The sequence below is a fragment of the Panulirus ornatus genome, chromosome 25 (genome assembly GCF_036320965.1).
Source record: "Panulirus ornatus isolate Po-2019 chromosome 25, ASM3632096v1, whole genome shotgun sequence".
NCBI classification, from domain to species: domain Eukaryota; kingdom Metazoa; phylum Arthropoda; class Malacostraca; order Decapoda; family Palinuridae; genus Panulirus; species Panulirus ornatus.
Window position 1 is genome coordinate 13,965,689 of NC_092248.1, and position 26,180 is coordinate 13,991,868.

Genomic DNA, 26,180 nt, shown 5'->3' on the forward strand with positions numbered 1-26,180 from the left:
CCTCTCATATACCACATTACCCTTTCATTGTGTTCAGGACACATTTCTTACCCTTCTGAATGTTCAGGTCCCAATGCATCAAAGCTCCTTTTACTTACTCCATCCTCCTTCTCCTTGGTCATTCCCTCCCATGTGCTCCATGCACTTTTAACACACAGATCCTCTTTTTCAGGTTGTCTTCGTGCTTCCTCTTCATATTCTTGAACCACTTCTGCACACTTTGGTTATCTCTCTCAGTCATACTGCAGTCATAAACCAACCAATATCTAATTCTTCTTTCTAACACAGTCGACTCATCTCGCAAAGCATTACATCCTCAGGTATTTCGTCTCTGGCATATCCATCCTATGGCTTTCTTTAGTATATATGTGCCAACACTTGCACCCATCCAACACTCAGGACATCTGTACACTTGCATACACTGATCCTTTCATGCAGTTACTCCTTAACCCATTAAAGGCGGGTGAGTAATGCGTGTAGGTCTGGCAGTGATGATTGGCAAGTGAGGTCAGGTTTGGCATTTTCCAATTGTAACATCATGTCGCTGCTCAAAAAGTTTCGGATTTTGAAGCATTTCGAATTTTCGGATTAATTATGCTCAACTTGTAATGCCCTTTAACCATCTCTCCTACTTTTTAAACCAGATATTCCCAATGACTGATCTTTCTTAAGTAGTACACAGATCCACAAGCTCTTCACCATTTTCATTCACAACACTGAATACCCCATGCATACCAGTTATGCCCTCAACTGCCACAATACTCACCTTTGGATTCATATCATTCATCACTAATACCCAGTCTTGTGCGCAAAACTGCTGACACACTCACTCAGCTGCTCCCAAAACACTTGCCTCTTATGATTTTTCTTCTCATGACCAAGTGCATAAGCACCAGTAATAGCCCACCCCTCACCATCCACTTTCAGTTTTACCTACATCATCTAGAATCTATTTCCTTACACTCTATCACACTCACACACTCCCACATCTCCTGCTTCTGGAATAGTGCTACTTCTTTCCTAGCTCTTGTCCTATCACCAACCCCTGACTTTACTCCCTAGACATTTCCAAACCATTCTTCCCCTTTACCCTTGAGCTTTGTTTCATTTAAAGCCAGAATATCCAGGTTTCTTTCCTTAAACATACTGCCTATCTCTCCTTTTCATCTTGGTTACATCCACACACATTCAGACACCCCAATTTGAGCCTCCAAGGAGGACGAGCACTTCCTGACTGACTTCTTTTGTTTCCTCTTTTAGAAGTTGAAATTCAAGAAGGGGAAGGTTTCCAGCCTCCCAGTCGCCTTCTATGACATGCGGATAATTCACAGGAAGTATTCCTTCTCCCATATTCCCAGGGGTATATACATATCTGTATATATCAGAGATTTTGAATGACTTTCACCTTTCTTTGCTTTAGGATGAACTGTGTCGAACTGAAGTCCAAAATTTGGTGAAAGAATACCCACGCTTAACCATGGAGGCGCAGGTAATGCAAGCTGCCCAGCTAGGACGTGAAGGGAAGCTGGCTGAAGCACGTGTCATACTTGAAAAGTGTGCAAAGGACAATTCAAGCAAAGCTCTCAACATTAGCTTGATTGCCACTCAGATTCTGCTGGCTAAGGTGAGTAGACATATTACTTTTTGAGAGGAATGGACTTAATGCTTATTTCTGTGACTGACATTACTGACTGAAGTGGTTGGATGTCCTCTAAGGCTGGGCCAATCTAAGTTAAGATTAGTCTAGTTGTGACTTGTCATGAGTTATACTGATGGTCATGATGGATCCATAACCTGAGGTATGTGTGTATGTACATAGTGTAGCTTAGCATTATATTACCTCAGGTTTCCTGGTTCTCTCTCTCTCTCTCTCTCTCTCTCTCTCTCTTAGGAAAAAATGAGAATAATGGAAAACATGTAAATGAAAACTTGACGTGTTGTTGGAATCAGTCCCAGATGAACCAAGAATTTATTATTATGTAATGCATGTGGCAACTGAGAAGAATAATCCTGTACATCAAGCTAGATGTGTGGTAAGGTTGCAAGTACTTGTAGGTACTCAGTCTGATACTGGTAGCCTGGTTTTTGAGAGTCTTTGTGAAGCCACTCCACAATATTTTTCCATAGTCACTTCTTTCACATCTGCCCTGTGAATTATGTTTATGAAATCATCTGGGACAAAGCCCTGGAAGTCCATTTGTACCTCGGTTTTATGGAGCAGCTTCTTCCTATCCTTGGACAAACTGATGATAGGCATCTGATTCCAGGCCTCACCTCATTTAGAAATCACTTTTCTAATGTTATAACTTCATTGTTTTCAAGAGTACGAATCCCCCTTGTTTCTCTCACCTTGTCACTATTGACATACATATCTACCACACAATTTTCCATCTGCTTGCTACAATAAACACTTGCAGCTCACTATTACCCCATGGTCCATGAGCCAGATCACTGATGTGTTGCTTGGGGGCAGAAGCATGACTTTGAATATGCCATCCATACAGCTCGGCTGCTCCTGAGAAGGATGTGCCAGAGTATTGTCAAGGAGCAGCACAACCTTCACATTATTTATATCAGTTTGAAGTTTCTTGATCTTAAATTTCCTCAGTTTGGGCACAGATTGCTTGTTGAACCACAAGTGAAATTTTTGTTAGGTGAACCATGCACTCTTGTTGCTGCATGGTGTACATGAAGTTTGTTCTTGATAGCTCATGGGATCTTTGGCCTATTCACAATCATCGACTTGCAGCGGTGGCTCCCATCAGTATTTGCACTCAACAGGACTGATAAGCACTTGATAGGTATCTTCCACTCCTAGCTTTATGCTGAAAGGCCATATCATCGGCAAAAAATGGCAAAAAGATTAGAATTATTAAAGTTTGTGTTGGATTGAGATCATTCAAGGAGTTCCTCACCCAGTGCAAGTTACAGTAAGATAGAATGATACAGGCATTGTGCAGGCATCAAGGCTTAGGTGATGTGGATAACTCACTTGTTCATTGCGGTGTGCATCTTCATACCATCACCATGCTGGATCCCAACAGGCTTGTCTTGAATAGCATGTGGCCACTGTGATACCTGATGGGCAGAAACAGTGCCAAAGGTACTTGAAACTCTGAGCTGTGGTTGTTAGAATGATGTGATATGCATTTAATTTTATCACGTATGCTCAAAAAGTGGTAATAGCATAGTAAACAATGGACCACAGTACTTCAGTTAGATTTCATCCCCCATATATTAAATCAAATCAACTTTGGTGTTTGGTGTTTGTGTAGGTTTCCTTGTATGCTGATGAAGTCATCAGTGTTCATTATTTCTTGCACGACCTCGGCATCATATGTAAACATATTTAGGCAGGTGACCAATCCTTCAGGCAGAACATTTCATGTACCAAGAAGAGCAGTGAGCCTAAGACAGAGCTCTCATGACATTTGTCCTTTGTTCACTTCCAGTATGGTGATCTCTCCAGTGAAGGAATCTGCCCCTTACTCTTAACCACTGATCTAGCTTCTGAATTACCATCTAATCTGGCACAATGTCATATTCTTTCTAGCTGCCCAGTTTACCCATTTACAGACAGGAATACAAAGGGATGCAGAGGAATTCAATCAACAGAGCATTGGGTCTTATGAGGCTGTTTGTAATAGTGGAAGATATCAGATAGGGTAGAAAGAATACTGCCCACATATTCCCTGCTTCTTGTAGAAGGCAACTAAGAGGGGTGGGAGTGGGCAGCTGGGAATCCTCCCTTCCTGCATTACTTCTAAGAGAAAGAACTGAACAAGGAGCCAAGCGAGGATTTTCCCCTGTAAGGCTCAGTCATCTGTTCTTGATGCTGCCATGCCCACTGCAGGAAATGGTGAACATGTGAAAGAAAAAACGAAACTCAGAAACACAGGTTAGTGTGGTAGAGTTAGAATGTGTACAGGTAATTCAAAGTGGATAACCTGTAAATTGTCACTGTGATTAAGGAGATGCAAGTGATGTAAGATGTGGACTTGAAGTATTTAAGTTTATTCTCTTAGTTGCTTTCTACTGTGGGCAGGGAATATATTTATATTTATTTATGATACTTTGTCGCTGTCTCCAGCGTTAGCGAGGTAGCACATTTTGGATGTTAATGTGCTGAGAGGTGCAACTGGAGGGATGTCTGATCATTATCTTGTGGAGGTGAAGTTGAAGATTTGTAGAGGTTTTCAGAAAAGAAGAGAGAATGTTGGGGTGAAGAGAGTGGTGAGAGTAAGTGAGCTTGGGAAGGAGACTTGTGTGAGGAGGTACCAGGAGAGACTGAGTACAGAATGGAAAAAGGTGAGAACAAAGGAGATAAGGGGAGTGTGGGAGGAATGGGATGTATTTAGGGGAGCAGTGATGGCTTGCGCAAAAGATGCTTGTGGCATGAGAAGCATGGGAGGTGGACAGATTAGAAAGGGTTGTGAGTGGTGGGATGAAGAAGTAAGATGATTAGTGAAAGAGAAGAGAGAGGCATTTGGACGATTTTTGCAGGGAAATAATGCAAATGAGTGGGAGATGTATAAAAGAAAGAGGCATGAGGTCAAGAGAAAGGTGCAAGAGGTGAAAAAGAGGGCAAATGAGAGTTGGTGTGAGAGAGTATCATTAAATTTTAGGGAGAATAAAAAGATGTTCTGGAAGGAGGTAAATAAAGTGCGTAAGACAAGGGAACAAATGGGACCTTCAGTGAAGGGGTCTAATGGGGGGGTGATAACAAGTAGTGGTGATGTGAGAAGGAGATGGAGTGAGTATTTTGAAGGTTTGTTGAATGTGTTTGATGATAGAGTGGCAGATATAGGGTGTTTTGGTCGAGGTAGTGTGCAAAGTGAGAGGGTTAGGGAAAATGATTTGGTAAACAGAGAAGAGGTAGTAAAAGCTTAGCGGAAGATGAAAGCCGGCAAGGCAGCGGGTTTGGATGGTATTGCGGTGGAATTTGTAAAAAAGTGGGTGACTGTATTGTTGACTGGTCGGTAAGGTTATTTAATTTATGTATGATTCATGGTGAGGTGCCTGAGGATTGGCAGAATGCTTGCATAGTGCCATTGTACAAAGGCAAAGGGGATAAGAGTGAGTGCTCAAATTACAGAGGTATAAGTTTGTTGAGAATTCCTGGTAAATTATATGGGAGGGTATTGATTGAGAGGGTGAAGGCATGTACAGAGCATCAGATTGGGGAAGAGCAGTGTGGTTTCAGAAGTGGTAGAGGATATGTGGATCAGGTGTTTGCTTTGAAGAATGTATGTGAGAAATACTTAGAAAAGCAAGTGGATTTGTATGTAGCATTTATGGATCTGGAGAAGGCATATGATAGAGTTGATAGAGATGCTCTGTGGAAGGTATTAAGAATATATGGTGTGGGAGGCAAGTTGTTAGAAGCAGTGAAAAGTTTTTATCGAGGATGTAAGGCATGTGTACGTGTAGGAAGAGAGGAAAGTGATTGGCTCTCAGTGATTGTTGGTTTGTGGCAGGGGTGTGTGATGTCTCCATGGCTGTTTAATTTGTTTATGGATGGGGTTGTTAGGGAGGTGAATGCAAGAGTTTTGGAAAGAGGGGCAAGTATGCAGTCTGTTGAGGATGAGAGAGCTTGGGAAGTGAGTCACTTGTTGTTCGCTGATGATAAAGCGCTGGTGGCTGATTCATGTGAGAAACTGCAGAAGCTGGTGACTGAGTTTGGTAAAGTGTGTGAAAGAAGAAAGTTGAGAGTAAATGTGAATAAGAGCAAGGTTATTAGGTACAGTAGGGTTGAGGGTCAAATTAATTGGGAGGTAAGTTTAAATGGAGAAAAACTAGAGGAAGTGAAGTGTTTTAGATATCTGGGAGTGGATCTGGCAGCGGATGGAATCATGGAAGCAGAAGTGAATCATAGGGTGGGGGAGTGGGCGAAAATTCTGGGAGCATTGAAAAATGTATGGAAGTGGAGAACATTATCTCGGAAAGCAAAAATGGGTATGTCTGAAGGAATAGTGGTTCCAACAATGTTATATGGTTGCGAGGCGTGGGCTATGGATAGAGTTGTGCGGAGGAGGGTGGATGTGCTGGAAATGAGATGTCTGAGGACAATATATGGTGTGAGGTGGTTTGCTCGAGTAAGTAATGGAAGGGTAAGAGAGATGTGTGGTAATAAAAAGAGTGTGGTTGAGAGAGCAGAAGAGGGTGTTTTGAAATGGTTTCGTCACATGAAGAGAATGAGTGAGGAAAGATTGACCCAGAGGATATATGTGTCAGAGGCGGAGGGAACGAGGAGAAGTGGGAGACCAAATTGGAGGTGGAAAGATGGAGTGAAAAAGATTTTGAGTGATCGGGGCCTGAGCATGCAGGAGGGAGAAAGGCGTGCAAGGAATAGAGTGAATTGGAACAATGTGGTATACCGGGGTCGACGTGCTATCAATGGATTGAACCAGGGCATGTGAAGCGTCTGGGGTAAACCATGGAAAGTTCTGTGGGGCCTGGATGTGGAAAGGGAGATGTGGTTTCACGAATGTGGCTTTTGTTGTCTTTTCCTAGCGCTACCTCGCACACATGAGGGGGAAGGGGGCTGTTATTTCATGTGTGGTGAGGTGGTGATGGGAATGAATAAAGGCAAACAGTATGAATTATGTACATGTGTATATATTTATATGTGTGTGTTTGTATATATATATATATATATATATATATATATATATATATATATATATATATATATATATATACGTTGAGATGTATAGGTATGTATATTTGCATGTGTGGACGTGTATGTATACACATGTGTATGTGGGTGGGTTGGGCCATTCTTTCGTCTGTTTCCTTGCGCTACCTCGCTAACACGGGAGACAGTGACAAAACAAAATAGAAAAATAATACTTTGTTGCTGTCTCCCGCGTTAGCGAGGTAGCGCAAGGAAACAGATGAAAGAATGGCCCAACCCACCCACATACACATGTGTATACATACACGTCCACACATGCACATATACATACCTATACATCTCAACATATACATATATACACACACAGACATATACATATATACACATGTACATAATTCATACTGTCTGCCCATATTTATTCCTGCTGCCACCCCACCTTACATGAAAAGACAACCCCCACCCCCCACATGTGCGCAAGGTAGCGCTAGGAAAAGACAACAAAGGCCACATTCGTTCACACTCAGTCTCTAGCTGTCAAGTATAATGCACTGAAACCACAGCTCCCTTTCCACATCCAGGCCCCACAAAACTTTCCATGGTTTACCCCAGACGCTTCAAATGCTCTGGTTCAATCCATTGACAGCACGTCGACCCCAGTATATATTTATTTTATTTATTTATTATACTTTGTCGCTGTCTCCTGCATCAGCGAGGTAGCGCAAGGAAACAGACAAAAGAGTGACCCAACCCACCCGCATACACATGTATATACATACACGTCCACACACGCACATATGCATATCTATCCTTATCAATGTATACATATATATACACATTGTGACATATACATATATACACATGTCCATGATTCATACTGTCTGCCCTTATTCATTCCCTTCGGTACCCTGCCACACATGAAATGACAACCCCCTCACCCGCATGTGTGCTAGGTAGCACTAAGAAAAGACAACAAAGGCTACATTCGGTCACACTCATTCTCTAGCTGTCATGTATAATGCACCGAAACCACAGCTCCCTTTCCATATCCAGGCCCCACAAAACTTTCCATGGCTTGCCCCAGATGCTTCACATTCCCTGGTTCAATCCATTGACAGCACATCAACCCCAGTATACCATATCGTTCCAATTCACTCTATTCCTTGCACGCCTTTCACCCTCCGGCATGTTCAGGCCCCGATCACTCAAAATCTTTTTCACTCCATCTTTCCACCTCCAATTTGGTCTCCCACTTCTCCTCGTTCCCTCCACCTCTGACACATATATCCTCTTTGTCAATATTTCCTCACTCATTCTCTCCATGTGACTAAACCATTTCAAAACACCCTCTTCTGCTCTCTCAACCACACTCTTTTTATTACCACACATCTCAAACACCCTTTTATTACTTACTCAATCAAACCACCTCACACCACATACTGTCCTCAAACATCTCATTTCCAGCACATCCACCCTCCTCCGCACAACTCTATCTATAGCCCAAGCCTCGCAACCATATAACATTGTTGGAACGACTAATTCTTCAAATATATCCATTTTTGCTTTCCAAGATAACATTCTCGACTTCCACGCATTTTTCAACGCTCTCAGAACTCCCCCCCCCCCCCCCAGCTTATGATTCATTTCCACTTCCATGGTTCCGTCTGCTACCTAATCCACTCCCAGATATCTAAAACACTTCACTTCCTCCAGTCTTTCTCCATTCAAACTTACCTCCCATTTGACTTGTCCCTCAACCCTACTGTACCTAATAACCTTGCTCTTATTCACATTTACTCTCAGCTTTCTTCTTTCACACACTTAACCATACTCAGTCACCAGCTTCTTCAGTTTCTCACCCGAATCAGCCACCAGTGATGTATCATCAGCGAACAACAACTGACTCACTTCCCAAGCTCTCTCATCCACAACAGAGTGCATACTTGCCCCTCTTTCCAAAACTCTTGCATTCACCTCCGTAACAACCCCATCCATAAACAAATTAAACAACCATGGAGACATCACGCACCCCTGCCGCAAACCAACATTCACTGAGAGCCAGTCACTTTCCTCTCTTCCTACTTGTACACATGCCTTACATCCTCGATAAAACTTTCCACTGCTTTTAACAACTTGCCTCCCACACCATATATTCTTAATACCTTCCACAGAGCATCTCTATCAACTCTATCATATGCCTTCTCCAGATCCATAAATGCTACATACAAATCCATTTGCTTTTCTGAGTATTTCTCACATACATTCTTCAAAGCAAACACCTGACCCACACATCCTCTACCACTTCTGAAACCACACTGCTCTTCCCCAATCTGATACTCTGTACATGCCTTCACCTTCTCAATCAATACCCTCCCATATAATTTCCCAGGAATACTCAACAAACTTATACTTCTGTAATTTGAGCACTCACTTTTATCCCCTTTGCCTTTGTACAATGGCACTATGCAAGCATTCTGCCAATCCTCATGCACCTCACCATGAGTCATACATACATTGAATAACCTTACCAACCAGTCAACAATGCAGTCACCCCCTTTTTTAATGAATTCCACTGCAATGCCATCCAAACCCGCTGCCTTGCCAGCTTTCATCTTCCGCTAAGCTTTTACTACCTCTTCTCTTTTTAACAAATCATTTTCCCTAACCCTCTCACTTTGCACACCACCTCAACCAAAACACCCTATATCTGCCACTCTATCATCAAACACATTCAGAAACCTTTAAAGTACTCACTCCATCTCCTTCTCACATCACCACTACTTGTTATCACCTCCCCATTAGCTCCCTTTCTTTTATACATCTCCCACTCATTTGCATTATTTCCCTGCAAAAGTCGTCCAAATGCCTCTCTCTTCTCTTTCACTAATAATCTTACTTCTTCATCCCACCACTCACTACCCTTTCTAATCTGCCCACCTCCCACACTTCTCATGCCACATTCATCTTTTGCGCAAGCCATCACTGCTTCCCTAAATACAACCCATTCTTTCCCCGCTCCCCTTACGTCCTTTGTTCTCACCTTTTTCCATTCTGTACTCAGTCTCTCCTGGTACTTCCTCACACAAGTCTCCTTCCCAAGCTCACTTACTCTCACCACTCTCTTCACCCCAACATTCTCTCCTCTTTTTTTAAAACCTCAACAAATCTTCACCTCGGCCTCCAGAAGATAATGATCAGACATCCCTCCAGTTGCACCTCTCTGTACATTAACATCCAAAAGTCTCTCTCTTGCGTGCCTATCAATTATCACATAATCCAATAGCGCTCTCTGGCCACCTCTCCTACTTACATACGTATGTGTGTGTGTTTGTGTGTGTGTGTGTGTGCATATATGTATTTATATATTATTTTTTTTCTTTTCATACTATTCGCCATTTCCTGCATTAGTGAGGTAGCTATATATATATATATATATATATATATATATTGAAAGTTGATGGAGAGAGGTGGGTGATTATTGGTGCATATGCACCTGGGCATGAGAAGAAAGATCATGAGAGACAAGTGTTTTGGGAGCAGCTGAATGAGTGTGTTAGCGGTTTTGATGCACGAGACCGGGTTATAGTGATGGGTGATTTGAATGCAAAGGTGAGTAATGTGGCAGTTGAGGGAATAATTGGTATGCATGGGGTGTTCAGTGTTGTAAATGGAAATGGTGAAGAGCTTGTAGATTTATGTGCTGAAAAAGGACTGATGATTGGGAATACCTGGTTTAAAAAGCGAGATATACATAAGTATACTTATGTAAGTAGGAGAGATGGCCAGAGAGCGTTATTGGATTACGTGTTAATTGACAGGCGTGCGAAAGAGAGACTTTTGGATGTTAATGTGCTGAGAGGTGCAACTGGAGGGATGTCTGATCATTATCTTGTGGAGGCTAAGGTGAAGATTAGTATGGGTTTTCAGAAAAGAGGAGTGAATGTTGGGGTGAAGAAGGTGGTGAGAGTAAGTGAGCTTGGGAAGGAGACCTGTGTGGGGAAGTACCAGGAGAGACTGTGTACAGAATGGAAAAAGGTGAGAACAATGGAAGTAAGGGCAGTGGGGGAGGAATGGGATGTATTTAGGGAATCAGTGATGGATTGCGCAAAAGATGCTTGTGGCATGAGAAGAGTGGGAGTTGGGCTGTTTAGAAAGGGTAGTGAGTGGTGGGATGAAGAAGTAAGAGTATTAGTGAAAGAGAAGAGAGAGGCATTTGGACGATTTTTGCAGGGAAAAAATGCAATTGAGTGGGAGAAGTATAAAAGAAAGAGACAGGAGGTCAAGAGAAAGGTGCAAGAGGTGAAAAAAAGGGCAAATGAGAGTTGGGGTGAGAGACTATCAGTAAATTTTAGGGAGAATAAAAAGATGTTCTGGAAGGAGGTAAATAGGGTGCGTAAGACAAGGGAGCAAATGGGAACTTCAGTGAAGGGCGTAAATGGGGAGGTGATAACAAGTAGTGGTGATGTGAGAAGGAGATGGAATGAGTATTTTGAAGGTTTGTTGAATGTGTCTGATGACAGAGTGGCAGATATAGGGTGTTTTGGTCGAGGTGGTGTGCAAAGTGAGAGGGTTAGGGAAAATGATTTGGTAAACAGAGAAGAGGTAGTAAAAGCTTTGCGGAAGATGAAAGCCGGCTAGGCAGCAGGATTGGATGGTATTGCAGTGGAATTTATTAAAAAAGGGGGTGACTGTATTGTTGACTGGTTGGTAAGGTTATTTAATATATGTATGACTCATGGTGAGGTGCCTGAGGATTGGCGGAATGCGTGCATAGTGCCATTGTACAAAGGCAAAGGGGATAAGAGTGAGTGCTCAAATTACAGAGGTATAAGTTTGTTGAGTATTCCTGGTAAATTATATGGGAGGGTATTGATTGAGAGGGTGAAGGCATGTACAGAGCATCAGATTGGGGAAGAGCAGTGCGGTTTCAGAAGTGGTAGAGGATGTGTGGATCAGGTGTTTGCTTTGAAGAATGTATGTGAGAAATACTTAGAAAAGCAAATGGATTTGTATGTAGCATTTATGGATCTGGAGAAGGCATATGATAGAGTTGATAGAGATGCTCTGTGGAAGGTATTAAGAATATATGGTGTGGGAGGCAAGTTGTTAGAAGCAGTGAAAAGTTTTTATCGAGGATGTAAGGCATGTGTACGTGTAGGAAGAGAGGAAAGTGATTGGTTCTCAGTGAATGTAGGTTTGCGGCAGGGGTGTGTGATGTCTCCATGGTTGTTTAATTTGTTTATGGATGGGGTTGTTAGGGAGGTAAATGCAAGAGTCCTGGAAAGAGGGGCAAGTATGAAGTCTGTTGGGGATGAGAGAGCTTGGGAAGTGAGTCAGTTGTTGTTCGCTGATGATACAGCGCTGGTGGCTGATTCATGTGAGAAACTGCAGAAGCTGGTGACTGAGTTTGGTAAAGTGTGTGGAAGAAGAAAGTTAAGAGTAAATGTGAATAAGAGCAAGGTTATTAGGTACAGTAGGGTTGAGGGTCAAGTCAATTGGGAGGTGAGTTTGAATGGAGAAAAACTGGAGGAAGTGAAGTGTTTTAGATATCTGGGAGTGGATCTGTCAGCGGATGGAACCATGGAAGCGGAAGTGAATCATAGGGTGGGGGAGGGGGCGAAAATTTTGGGAGCCTTGAAGAATGTGTGGAAGTCGAGAACATTATCTCGGAAAGCAAAAATGGGTATGTTTGAAGGAATAGTGGTTCCAACAATGCTGTATGGTTGCGAGGCGTGGGCTATGGATAGAGTTGTGCGCAGGAGGATGGATGTGCTGGAAATGAGATGTTTGAGGACAATGTGTGGTGTGAGGTGGTTTGATCGAGTAAGTAACGTAAGGGTAAGAGAGATGTGTGGAAATAAAAAGAGCGTGGTTGAGAGAGCAGAAGAGGGTGTTTTGAAATGGTTTGGGCACATGGAGAGAATGAGTGAGGAAAGATTGACCAAGAGGATATATGTGTCGGAGGTGGAGGGAACGAGGAGAAGAGGGAGACCAAATTGGAGGTGGAAAGATGGAGTGAAAAAGATTTTGTGTGATCGGGGCCTGAACATGCAGGAGGGTGAAAGGAGGGCAAGGAATAGAGTGAATTGGAGCGATGTGGTATACAGGGGTTGACGTGCTGTCAGTGGATTGAATCAAGGCATGTGAAGCGTCTGGGGTAAACCATGGAAAGCTGTGTAGGTATGTATATTTGCGTGTGTGGACGTGTGTATGTACATGTGTATGGGGGGGGGGTGGGCCATTTCTTTCGTCTGTTTCCTTGCGCTACCTCGCAAACGCGGGAGACAGCGACAAAGTATAAAAAAAAAAAAAATATATATATATATATATATATATATATATATATATATATATGTATATATATATATATATATATATATATATATATATATATATATATATATATATATATTTTTTTTTTTTTTCATACTATTCGCCATTTCCCGCGATAGCGAGGTAGCGTTAAGAACAGAGGACTGGGCCTTTGAGGGAATACCCTCACCTGGCCCCCTTCTCTGTTCCTTCTTTTGGAAAATTAAAATAAAAAAATGAGAGGGGAGGATTTCCAGGCCCCCACTCCCTTCCCTTTTAGTTGCCTTCTACGACACGCAGGGAATACGTGGGAAGTATTCTTTCTCCCCTATATATATAAACACCCATACACTAACATATACACACACACAGACATATACACATATACACATGTACATACGTATTCTACTCGCTTGCCTTCATCCATTCCTGTCACCACCCCACCCCACATGAAACAGCATTGCTACCCCCTGCTTCAGCAAGGTAGCACCAGGGAAACAGGCCAAAAAGGCCACATTCATTCACGCTCAGTCTCCAGCTGTCATATGTAATGCACCAAAACCAAAGTTTCCTAACCACATCCATGCCCCATAGACCTTTCCATGGTTTACCCCAGACATTTCATATACCCTGGTTCATTACACTGACAGCACATTAACCCAGTATACTATATCATATAGTTTCAATTCCCTCTATTCCGTGCACACCTTTCAACCTCCTGCAAGTCCAGGCCCTGCTCAGTATAAATCTTTTTCACTATCCTTCCATCTCCAAAGTGGTTTCCCCGTTCTCCCAGTTCCTTCCACTCCTGATCCATATATCCTCTTTGTCAACCTTTCCTCACTCATTCTCTCTACATGTCCAAAGCATTTCAACATACCCTCTTCTGCTCTCTCAACCACAGTCTTTGTATTACCACTCATCCCTCTTACCCTTTCATTACTTACCTGAGACCCCCTCACACCACATACTGTCCTCAAACATTTCATTTCCAACACATCCACTCTCCTCCACACAACCCTATCTTTAGCTTATGCCTTGTAATCATATAATAATGTTAGGACTACTATTCCTTTAAGCATACCCATTTTTGCTCACCAAGATAATGTTCTCTCCTTCCACACATTCTTCAGTGCTCCCAGACCCTTTGCCTCCTCCTCTACTCTATGACTCACTACAACTTCCATGGTTCCATTCTCTGCCATGTCCACTCTCAGATATCTAAAACACTTCACTTCCTCGTTTTTCTCCTTTCACACACACTTCCAAACTCTGTCACCAACTTCTGCAGTTTCTCAGTCGAATCTGCCATCAAAGCTGTATAATCAGCAAACAACATATGACCTGCTTCCCAGACCCTCACATCCCCCACAGATATACCTGCCCCTCTCTCCAAGATTCATACATTTACCTCCATCACCATCCCATCCATGAACAAATTCAACAACCATGGTGACATCACACCTCTGCCACAGACCAACCTTCACCTGGAATCATTCACTCTCCTCTCTTCCTACTCATACACATGCCTCAGACCCTCATTAAAAACTTCTCAACGCTTCTGGCAGCTTACCTTCCACAAAGCATCTCTATCATCCTTATCATATGCCTTCTCCAAATCCATAAATAAATGTCGTATACAAATCTATCTGTTTTTCTATATATTTCTCATATTCTTTAAAGCCAACACCTGATCCACACATCCTCTACCACTTCTGAAACCACACTGCTCCTCCCCAGTCTGATGCTCTTTACATGCCTTCACCCTCTCAATCAATAACTTCCCATACAACTTAAAAGATATACTCAACAAAATTATAATTCTAAGGTTCAGTCATTTGTTCTGGATGCTACCTTGCTCAAGCACAAAACAGCAAACAAGTATGAAAGAAAATATATACATACTTTCTTTTGCCTTTAAACATTAATGGTAGAACAGTTCTGACAACTTACAAAGTACCTATTTTGCACCTGATTTTAGCTATTCAAAGCTACTCAAATACACAAGACCAGACAAGAAACTGTATATGTGCTGTGTACATTTACTGCTTACTCAAGAATACCAGTGGAAGTATATATATATATATATATATATATATATATATATATATATATACTTATATATATATATATATATATATATATATATATATATATATATATATATATATATATACTTATATATATATATATATATATATATATATATATATATATATATATATATATATATATATATATATAGCATGTAAGGCATGTGTACGTGTAGGAAGAGAGGAAAGTGATTGGTTCTCAGTGAATGTAGGTTTGCGGCAGGGGTGTGTGATGTCTCCATGGTTGTTTAATTTGTTTATGGATGGGGTTGTTAGGGAGGTGAATGCAAGAGTTTTGGAAAGAGGGGCAAGTATGAAGTCTGTTGGGGATGAGAGAACTTGGGAAGTGAGTCAGTTGTTGTTTGCTGATGATACAGCGCTGGTGGCTGATTCATGTGAGAAACTGCAGAAGCTGGTGACTGAGTTTGGTAAAGTGTGTGAAAGAAGAAAGTTGAGAGTAAATGTGAATAAGAGCAAGGTTATTAGGTACAGTAGGGTTGAGGGTCAAGTCAATTGGGAGGTAAGTTTGAATGGAGCAAAACTGGAGGAAGTAAAGTGTTTTAGATATCTGGGAGTGGATCTGGCAGTGGATGGAACCATGGAAGCGGAAGTGGATCATAGGGTGGGGGAGGGGGCGAAAATCCTGGGAGCCTTGAAGAATGTGTGAAGTCGAGAACATTATCTCGGAAATCAAAAATGGGTATGTTTGAAGGAATAGTGGTTCCAACAATGTTGTATGGTTGCGAGGCATGGGCTATGGATAGAGTTGTGCGCAGGAGGATGGATGTGCTGGAAATGAGATGTTTGAGGACAGTGTGTGGTGTGAGGTGGTTTGATCGAGTAAGTAACGTAAGGGGAAGAGAGATGTGTGGAAATAAAAAGAGCGTGGTTGAGAGAGCAGAAGAGGGTGTTTTGAAATGGTTTGGGCACATGGAGAGAATGAGTGAGGAAAGATTGACCAAGAGGATATATGTGTCGTAGGTGGAGGGAACGAGGAGAAGAGGGAGACCAAATTGGAGGTGGAAAGATGGAGTGAAAAAGATTTTGTGTGATCGGGGCCTGAACATGCAGGAGGGTGAAAGGAGGGCAAGGAATAGAGTGAATTGGAGCGATGTGGTATACCGGGGTTGACGTGCTGTCAGTGGATTGAATCAAGGCATGTGAAGCGTCTGGGGTAAACCATGGAGGGCTGTGTAGGTATGCACATTTGCGTGTGTGGACGTATGTATATACATGTGTATGGGGGTGGGTTGGGCCATTTCTTTTGTCTGTTTCCTTGCGCTACCTCGCAAACGCGGGAGACAGCGGCAAAAAAAAAAAAAAAAAGAAAATATATATCCCTGGGGATAGGGGAGAAGGAATACTTCCCACGTGTTCCCTGCGTGTCGTAGGAGGCAACTAAAAGGGGAGGGAGCGGGAGGCTGGAAATCCTCCCCTCTCATCATTTTTTTTTTCTTTTGATTTTCCAAAAGAAGGACCACAGAAGGAACAGGTGAGGATATTCCCTCAAAGGCCCAGTACTCTGTTCTTAATGCTACCTCGCTAACGCGGGAAATGGCGAATAGTTTGAAAGAAAGAAAAAATGTATATATATTATATATATATATATATATATATATATATATATATATATATATATATATATATATATATATATATATGTGGATGTGTCTTTCTTTGTCCCTTTCATGGCACTACCTCACTAACACAGGAAATGGCAATTAGGTAGGAAGGAAAATCTGTAGTTTTGCTTTCATCAACTAGTCGGCAAACCATGATCTCTTTGATATGAGGCAGAACTCACTCTTATCATATCATACCTTTCCTTGGATTCAGTTTGTCTCTTTGTTAAGTTGTTTTTCCTGTGCAAGTAATGGTTTTTTTTTATTCATCTTTAACATTGTTATATGGAACGACACTTGTTTAGGAGACTAATCTGTAGTATAGTGCACCTTTCTTGAAGAGAGGCTGAACACTTGCCCATGTTCACTCCCTTTGTGCTATATCTTCCACATTTTCCTTCAGTATATATGGAGACACTCCTTTAGGATGCTGGTTATCTTATCAGTTTCAAGACCTTTTGTAGACTTGTTCCCCATCCCATGTCTGTGCATGCATGTGTTTACTGCAGCTTATGCCAGGTATCTAATTTTTGTTAGTGAATCCACTACCTTCCTTGGGGCTTACCCTAACCAAAGCATGAAGATGGCAATTAATTTTGCACCTTGATACTCATCAATGTGGACAGCCTGAATTCAGTTCACTAGATCAACTAAATGATTTTGGATTTTTATCAGACTTCTGAAGATAGAAAATATCCTTTCAGTAGGCATTGTCTTTCCACATGTCTGTGCTTCTTCAGCATTACAGCTTTACTGTAATGGACTCCTAATTTTCATCTTATCTTTTTCATGAAGGCTTTACTGTTAGCTATCCTCATCCTACATGATTATTATAGATGTACTTTTCAGGCTGACAAGAAAGGGGCAACAGAGGTGCTTATGTCTCTGCATGAGAGTGACAGGTACCAACAGGGCATCATCTCAGCTTTGGTTACACTTTTCATGTCACTAGATGATCGTGATGGTGCATCAGCTGTCCTCAGGCAAGCAGTGGAGTGGCACAAGAAGAATAAGGTGAGTGTTTATGATTTTTGTGGTTCAGTTATGCATATGACTAAAGTGATTTACGCATGGTTTGGGCTAGAAACCCTTGTTCTGTATATGTGTTTCCCACAAATGGCACAAGAGGCACTTTTTAAGTTCCTGACCACTCAAATGTTAATGGGGATCGAGTCAAAGATATATTGATGAATGAAACCATTGCACTGTATGATATTTGGTAATAGATAATATATTGCTATGTTCACCCAACTTAGCTAATGTAAGATTTGTTCTGAAAACAGTGCTTGTAATGTTGCTGTCCAGTACAGTAACACCATAAACAAGGCCTTAATAAATGGTAGGCCAAATCATGCAACAATTGGGAGTGTTTATGCTGTCAAGTGCAAGGGATGTAAATATGTAAGCCAGACTGGTAAAACATTACTGGAGAGGTGTTATTGACACCGACATTCAGTACTGAATCTAATAACCTTGCTCTTATTCACACTTACTCTCAACTCTCTCCTTTCACACACTTTTCCAAACTCAGTCACCAACATGCAGTTTCTCACTTGAATCAGCCACCAGAGCTGTATCATTGAACAACAACAGACTGACTTCCCAGGCCCTCTCATTGCCAACAGGCTGCAAACTCACCCTTCTTTCCAAAACTTGCATTCACCTCCCTAACCATCCCATCCATAAACATCACACATCCCTGCTGCAGACTGGCCTTTACGAGGAACCAGTCACTCTCCTTTCTTCCAACACGTGCACATGCTTTACATCCTAGGTAAGAAACATGGAGAGAATGAGTGAAGAAAGATTAACAAAGAGGATATATATGGGGGAGATAGCAATTAAGTATAATAATGGTTTGGTCACATGGAGAGAATGAGTGAGGAAAGATTGACCAAGAGGATATATGTGTCGGAGGTGGAGGGAACGAGGAGAAGAGGGAGACCAAATTGGAGGTGGAAAGATGGAGTGAAAAAGATTTTGTGTGATTGGGGCCTGAACATGCAGGAGGGTGAAAGGAGGGCAAGGAATAGAGTGAATTGGAGCGATGTGGTATACCGGGGTTGACGTGCTGTCAGTGGATTGAATCAAGGCATGTGAAGCGTCTGGGGTAAACCATGGAAAGCTGTGTAGGTATGTATATTTGCGTGTGTGGACGTATGTATATACATGTGTATGGGGGTGGGTTGGGCCATTTCTTTCGTCTGTTTCCTTGCGCTACCTCGCAAACGCGGGAGACAGCAAAAAAAAAAAAAATAAAAAAAAATAAATGAATATTTATTTTTATTATACTTTGTTGCTGTCTCCCACGTTAGCGAGGTAGTGCAAGGAAACACAAAAGAATGGCCCAACCCACCCACATACACATGTATATACATACATGTCCACACACATACATATACATACCTATACATCTCAATGTATACATATATATACGCACACAGACATATACATATATACACATGTACATAACTTGTACTATCTGCCCTTATTCATTCCCGTCGCCACCCCGCCACACATGAAATAACAATCCCCATCCCCCGCATGTGCATGAGGTAGCACTAGGGAAAGACAACAAAGGCCACATTCGTTCACACTCAGTCTGTAGCTGTCATGCATAATGCACCGAAACCACAGCTCCCTTTTTACATCCAGGCCCCACATAACTTTCCATGGTTTACCCCAGATGCTTCACATGCCCTGGTTCAATCCATTGACAGCACTTCGACCCCGGTATACCACATTGTTCCAATTCACTCTATTCCTTGCATGCCTTTCACCCTCCTGCATGTTCAGGCCCCAATCACTCAAAATCTTTTTCACTCCATCTTTCCACCTACAATTTGGTCTCCCACTTCTCCTTGTTCCCTCCAACTCTGACACATATATCCTCTTTGTCAATCTTTCCTCATTCGTTGTCTCCATGTGACCAAACCATTTCAAAACACCCTCTCCTGCTCTCTCAACCACACTCTTTTTATTACCACACATCTCTCTTACCCTTTCATTACTTACTCCATCAAACCACCTCACACCACATATTGTCCTCAAACATTTCATTTCCAGCACATCCTCCTCTCCTCCGCACAACTCTATTTATAGCCCATGCCTCACAACCATATAACATTGTTGGAACCACTATTCCTTCAAACATACCCATTTTTGCTTTCCAAGATAATGTTCTTGACTTCCACACATTCTTCTATGCTCCCAGAACTTTTGCCCCCTCCCCCACCCTATGATTCGCTTCCATGGTTCCATCCGCTGCCAAATCCACTCCCAGATATCTAAAACACTTCACTTCCTCCAGGTTTTCTCCATTCACAGACTTATGCATATGTACACATGTAGATATTCATACATATTTCCTTACGTGTCGTAGAAGGCAACTAGAGGGGACGGGAGCGGGGGGCCAGAAGTCCTCCCCTCCTTGTATTTCAACTTTCTAAAATGGGAAACAGAAGAAGGAGTCACACGGGGAGTGCTCATCCTCCTCGTAGGCTCAGATTGGGGTGTCTAAATGTGTGTGGATGTAACCAAGATGTGAAAAAAGGAGAGATAGGTAGTATGTTTGAGGAAAGGAACCTGGATGTTTTGGCTCTGAGTGAAACGAAGCTCAAGGGTAAAGGGGAAGAGTGGTTTGGGAATGTCTTGGGAGTAAAGTCAGGGGTTAGTGAGAGGACAAGAGCAAGGGAAGGAGAAGCACTACTCCTGAAACAGGAGTTGTGGGAGTATGTGATAGAATGTAAGAAAGTAAATTCTAGATTAATATGGGTAAAACTGAAAGTTGATGGAGAGAGATGGGTGATTATTGGTGCATATGCACCTGGGCATGAGAAGAAAGATCATGAGAGGCAAGTGTTTTGGGAGCAGCTGAATGAGTGTGTTAGTGGTTTTGATGCACAAGTTCAGGTTATAGTGATGGGTGATTTGAACGCAAAGGTGAGAAATGTGGCAGTTGAGGGAATAATTGGTATACATGGGGTGTTCAGTGTTGTAAATGGAAATGGTGAAGAGCTTGTAGATTTATGTGCTGAAAAAGGACTGGTGATTGGGAATACCTGGTTTAAAAAGCGAGATATACATAAGTATACGTATGTAAGTAGGAGAGATGGCCAGAGAGCGTTATTGGATTACGTGTTAATTGACAGGCACGCAAAAGAGAGACTTTTGGATGTTAATGTGCTGAGAGGTGCAACTGGAGGGATGTCTGATCATTATCTTGTGGAGGCAAAGGTGAAGATTTGTGGGGATTTTTCAGAAAAGAAGAGAGAATGTTGGGGTGAAGAGGGTGGTGAGAGTAAGTGAGCTTGGGAAGGAGACTTGTGTGAGGAAGTACCAGGAGAGACTGAGTACAGAATGGAAAAAGGTGAGAACAAAGGAGGTAAGGGAAGTGGGGAAGGAATGGGATGTATTTAGGGAAGCAGTGATGGCTTGCGCAAAAGATGCTTGTGGCATGAGAAGCATGGGAGGTGGGTTGATTAGAAAGGGTAGTGAGTGGTGGGATGAAGTAAGATTATTAGTGAAAGAGAAGAGAGAGGCATTTGGATGATTTTTGCAGGGAAAAAATGCAAATGAGTGGGAGATGAATAAAAGAAAGAGGCATGAGGTCAAGAGAAAGGTGCAAGAGGTGAAAAAGAGGGCAAATGAGAGTTGTGGTGAGAGAGTATCATTAAATTTTAGGGAGAATAAAAAGATGTTCTGGAAGGAGGTAAATAAAGTGCATAAGACAAGGGAACAAATGGGAACTTCAGTGAAGGGGTCTAATGGGGGGGTGATAACAAGTAGTGGTGATGTGAGAAGGAGATGGAGTGAGTATTTTGAAGGTTTGTTGAATGTGTTTGATGATAGAGTGGCAGATATAGGGTGTTTTGGTCGAGGTGGTGTGCAAAGTGAGAGGGTTGGAATTTATTAAAAAAGAGGGTGACTGTAATGTTGACTGGTTGGTAAGGTTATTTAATCTATGACTCATGGTTAGGTGCCTGAGGATTGGCGGAATGCTAGCATAGCACCATTGTACAAAGGCAAAGGAGATAAGAGTGAGTGCTGAAATTACAGAAGTATAAGTTTGTTGAGTATTCATGGTAAATTATATGGGAGGGTATTGATTGAGAGGGTGAAGGCATGTACAAAGCATCAGATTGGGGAAGAGCAGTGTGGTTTCAGAAGTGGTAGAGGATGTTTGGATCAGGTGTTTGCTTTGAAGAATGTATGTGAGAAATACTTAGAAAAGCAAATGGATTTGTATGTAGCATTTATGGATCTGGAGAAGGCATATGATAGAGTTGATAGAGATGCTCTGTGGAAGGTACTAAGAATATATGGTGTGGGAGGCAAGTTGTTAGAAGCAGTGAAAAGTTTTTATCGAGGGTGTAAGGCATGTGTACGTGTGGGAAGAGAGGAAAGTGATTGGTTCTCAGTGAATGTTGGTTTGCGGCAGGGTTGTGTGATGTCTCCATGGTTGTTTAATTTGTTTATGGATGGGGTTGTTACGGAGGTGAATGCAAGAGTTTTGGAAAGAGGGGCAAGTATGCGGTCTGTTGGGGATGAGAGCTTGGGAAGTGAGTCAGTTGTTGTTCGCTGATGATAGAGCGCTGGTGGCTGATTCATGTGAGAAACTGCAGAAGCTGGTGAGTGAGTTTGGAAAAGTGTGTGAAAGAAGAAAGTTAAGAGTAAATGTGAATAAGAGCAAGGTTATTAGGTACAGTACGGTTGAGGGTCAAGTCAATTGGGAGGTAAGTTTGAATGGAGAAAAACTGGAGGAAGTAAAGTGTTTTAGATATCTGGGAGTGGATCTGGCAGTGGATCGAACCATGGAAGGGGAAGTAAATCATAGGGTGGGGGAGGGGGCGAAAATCCTGGGAGCCTTGAAGAATGTGTGGAAGTCGAGAAGATAATCTCCGAAAGCAAAAATGGGTATGTTTGAAGGAATAGTGGTTCCAACAATGTTGTATGGTTGTGAGGCGTGGGCTATGGATAGAGTTGTGCGCAGGAGGGTGGATGTGCTGGAAATGAGATGTTTGAGGACAATATGTGGTGTGAGGTGGTTTGATCGAGTAAGTAATGTAAGGGTAAGAGAGATGTGTGGAAATAAAAAGAGCGTGGTTGAAAGAGCAGAAGTGGGTGTTTTGAAATGGTTTGGGCACGTGGAGAGAATGGGTGAGGAAAGATTGACCAAGAGGATATATGTGTCGGAGGTGGAGGGAACGAGGAGAAGTGGGAGATCAAATTGGAGGTGGAAGGATTGAGTGAAAAAGATTTTGAGTGATCGGGGCCTGAACATGCAGGAGGGTGAAAGGCGGGCAAGGAATAGAGTGAATCGGATCGATGTGGTATACCGGGGTCAACGTGCTGTCAATAGATTGAACCAGGGCATGTGAAGCGTCTGGGGTAAACCATGGAAAGTTGTGTGGGGCCTGGATGTGGAAAGGGAGCTGTGGTTTCGGGCATTATTGCATGATAGCTGGAGACTGAGTGTAAGCAAATGGGGCCTTTGTTGTCTTTTCCTGGTGCTGCCTCGCACACATGAGGGGGGAGGGGGATGTTATTCCGTATGTGGTGGGGTGGCGAAAGGGGTGAGTAAGGGCAGACAGTGTGAATTGTGTGTATGTGTGTATATGTGTGTGTGTGTGTGTGTGTATATATGTGTGTATGTTGGGATGTGTGGGTGTGTCTGTTTGCGTGTGTGGACGTATGTGTGTGTGCATGTGTGTGGGGGTGGGTTGGGCCATTTCTTTCGTCTGTTTCCTTGCGCTGCCTCACAGGCGCCGGAGACAGCGACAAAGCAAAATAATAATAATAAAAAAGAATATTCATACATGCTGCCTTCATCCATTTCCCCTGCCACACATGAAATTGCACACACACACACACCCACACACACACACACACACAACCGCATGCGCACGAGGTAGAGCTAGTAAAAGAAGACAAAGGCCACATTTTTTCACACTCGGTCTCTAGCTGACATGTGTAATGCACCAAAACCACAGCTCCCTTTCCACATCAAGGCCCCACAAAACTTTCCATGGTTTACCCCAGATGCTTCACATGCCTTGGTTGAATCCTTTGACAGCACGTTGACCCTGGTATACCGCACCATTCCAATTCACTCTATTCCTTGCACGCCTTTCACCCTCCTGTATGTTCAGGCCCCAATCGCTCAAAATCTTTTTTACTCCATCCTTCCACCTCTAATTTGGTCTCTCACTTCATATTCCCTCCTCCTCTGACACGTATATCCTCTTCGTCAATCTTTCCTCTCATTCTGTCCATGTGACCAAACCATTTCAATACACCCTCTTCTGCTCTCTCAACCACATTCTGTTTATTACCGTACATATCTCTTACCCTTTCATTATTTACTCAATCAAACCACCTCACACCACATATTGTCATCATACATCTCATTTCCAACACATCCATCCTCCTTCCCACTGCCCTATTTATAACCCATGACTCACAACCATATAACATTGAACATTGTTGGAACCACTATTCTGTCAAACATACCCATTTTTGCTCTCCGAGATAACATTTTTGCCTTCCACACATTCTTCAATGCTCCCAGAACCTTCACCCCCTCCCTCACCCTGTAACTCACATCTGCTTTCTTGGTTCCATCTGCTGCCAAATCCACTTCCTCCAGTTTTTCTCAATTCAAACTTTTTTTTTTATTATACTTTTTATTATACTTTGTGTACGTGTAGGAAGAGAGGAAAGTGATTGGTTCTCAGTGAATGTAGGTTTGCGGCAGGGGTGTGTGATGTCTCCATGGTTGTTTAATTTGTTTATGGATGGGGTTGTTAGGGAGGTGAATGCAAAAGTTTTGGCAAGAGGGGCAAGTATGCAGTCTGTTGTGGATGAGAGAGCTTGGGAAGTGAGTCAGTTGTTGTTCGCTGATGATATAGCGCTGGTGGCTGATTCATGTGAGAAACTGCAGAAGCTGGTGACTAAATTTGGTAAAGTGTGTGAAAGAAGAGAGTTGAGAGTAAATGTGAATAAGAGCAAGGTTATTAGGTATAGTAGGGTTGAGGGTCAAGTCAATTGGGAGGTAAGTTTGAATGGAGAAAAACTGGAGGAAGTGAAGTGTTTTAGATATCTGGGAGTGGATCTGGCAGCGGATGGAACCATGGAAGTGGAAGTGAATCATAGGGTGGGGGAGGGGACGAAAGTTCTGGGAGCCTTGAAGAATGTGTGGAAGTTGAGAACATTAACTCGGAAAGCAAAAATGGGTATGTTTGAAGGAATAGTGGTTCCAACAATGTTGTATGGTTGCGAGGCGTGGGCTATGGATAGAGTTGTGCGCAGGAGGGTGGATGTGATGGAAATGAGATGTTTAAGGACAATATGTGGTGTGAAGTGGTTTGATCGAGTAAGTAATGTAAGGGTAAGAGAGATGTGCGGTAATTAAAAGAGTGTGGTTGAGAGAGCAGAAGAGGGTGTTTTGAAATGGTTTGGTCACATGGAGAGAATGAATGAGGAAAGATTGACAAAGAGGATATATGTGTCAGAGATGGAGGGAACAAGAAGTGGGAGACCAAATTGGAGGTGGAAAGATGGACATGCAGGAGGGTGAAAGGCGTGCAAGGAATAGAGTGAATTGGAACGATGTGGTATACCAGGGTCGACATGCTGTCAGTGGATTGAACCAGGGCATGTGAAGCGTCAGGGGTAAACCATGGAAAGTTTTGTGGGGCCTGGATGTGGAAAGGGAGTTGTGGTTTTGGTGCATTATACATGATAGCTAGAGATTGTGAACGAATGTGGCCTTTGTTGTCTTTTCCTAGTGCTACCTCGCGCACATGTGTAGGGAGGGGGTTTTCATTTCGTGTGTGGCAGGGTGCCAACGGGAATGAATAAGGGCAGTGTGAATTATGTACATGTGTATATATATGTATATGTCTGTGTGTGTATATATATATATATGTATACATTGAGATGTATAGGTATGTATACGTGCGTGTGTGGACGTGTATGTATATACATATGTATGTGGGTGGGTTGGGCCATTCTTTTGTCTGTTTCCTTGCGCTACTTTGCTAACGTGGGAGACAGCGACAAAGTATTATTTTATTTATATTGCTTTGTCGCTGTCTCCCGCGTTAGTGAGGTAGCGCAAGGAAACAGACGAAAGAATGGCCCAACCCACCCACATTCACATGTATATACATACACGTCCACACACGCAAATATACATACCTGTGCATCTCAACGTATACATATATTATTATTATACTTTGTCGCTGTCTCCCGCGTTTGCGAGGTAGCGCAAGGAAACAGACGAAAGAAATGGCCCAACCCCCCCCATACACATGTATATACATACGTCCACACACACAAATATACATACCTACACAGCCTTCCACGGTTTACCCCAGACGCTTCACATGCCCTGCTTCAATCCACTGACAGCACGTCAACCCCGGTATACCACATCGCTCCAACTCACTCTATTCCTTGCCCTCCTTTCACCCTCCTGCATGTTCAGGCCCCGATCACACAAAATCTTTTTCACTC

At 42.5% G+C, this 26,180-nt stretch overlaps 1 protein-coding gene across 1 annotated transcript in view; it reads left to right on the forward strand.

Moving 5' to 3' along the window:
• Positions 1 to 26,180, forward strand: part of Srp72 (signal recognition particle 72) — a 91,833-nt gene that overhangs the window by 36,614 nt on the left and 29,039 nt on the right. Inside the window, exons 7-8 of the mRNA XM_071677662.1 lie at positions 1,421 to 1,624; positions 17,511 to 17,675. Of these exons, the coding sequence (XP_071533763.1) occupies positions 1,421 to 1,624; positions 17,511 to 17,675 (369 nt within the window). The remainder of the gene's footprint in view (positions 1 to 1,420; positions 1,625 to 17,510; positions 17,676 to 26,180) is intronic.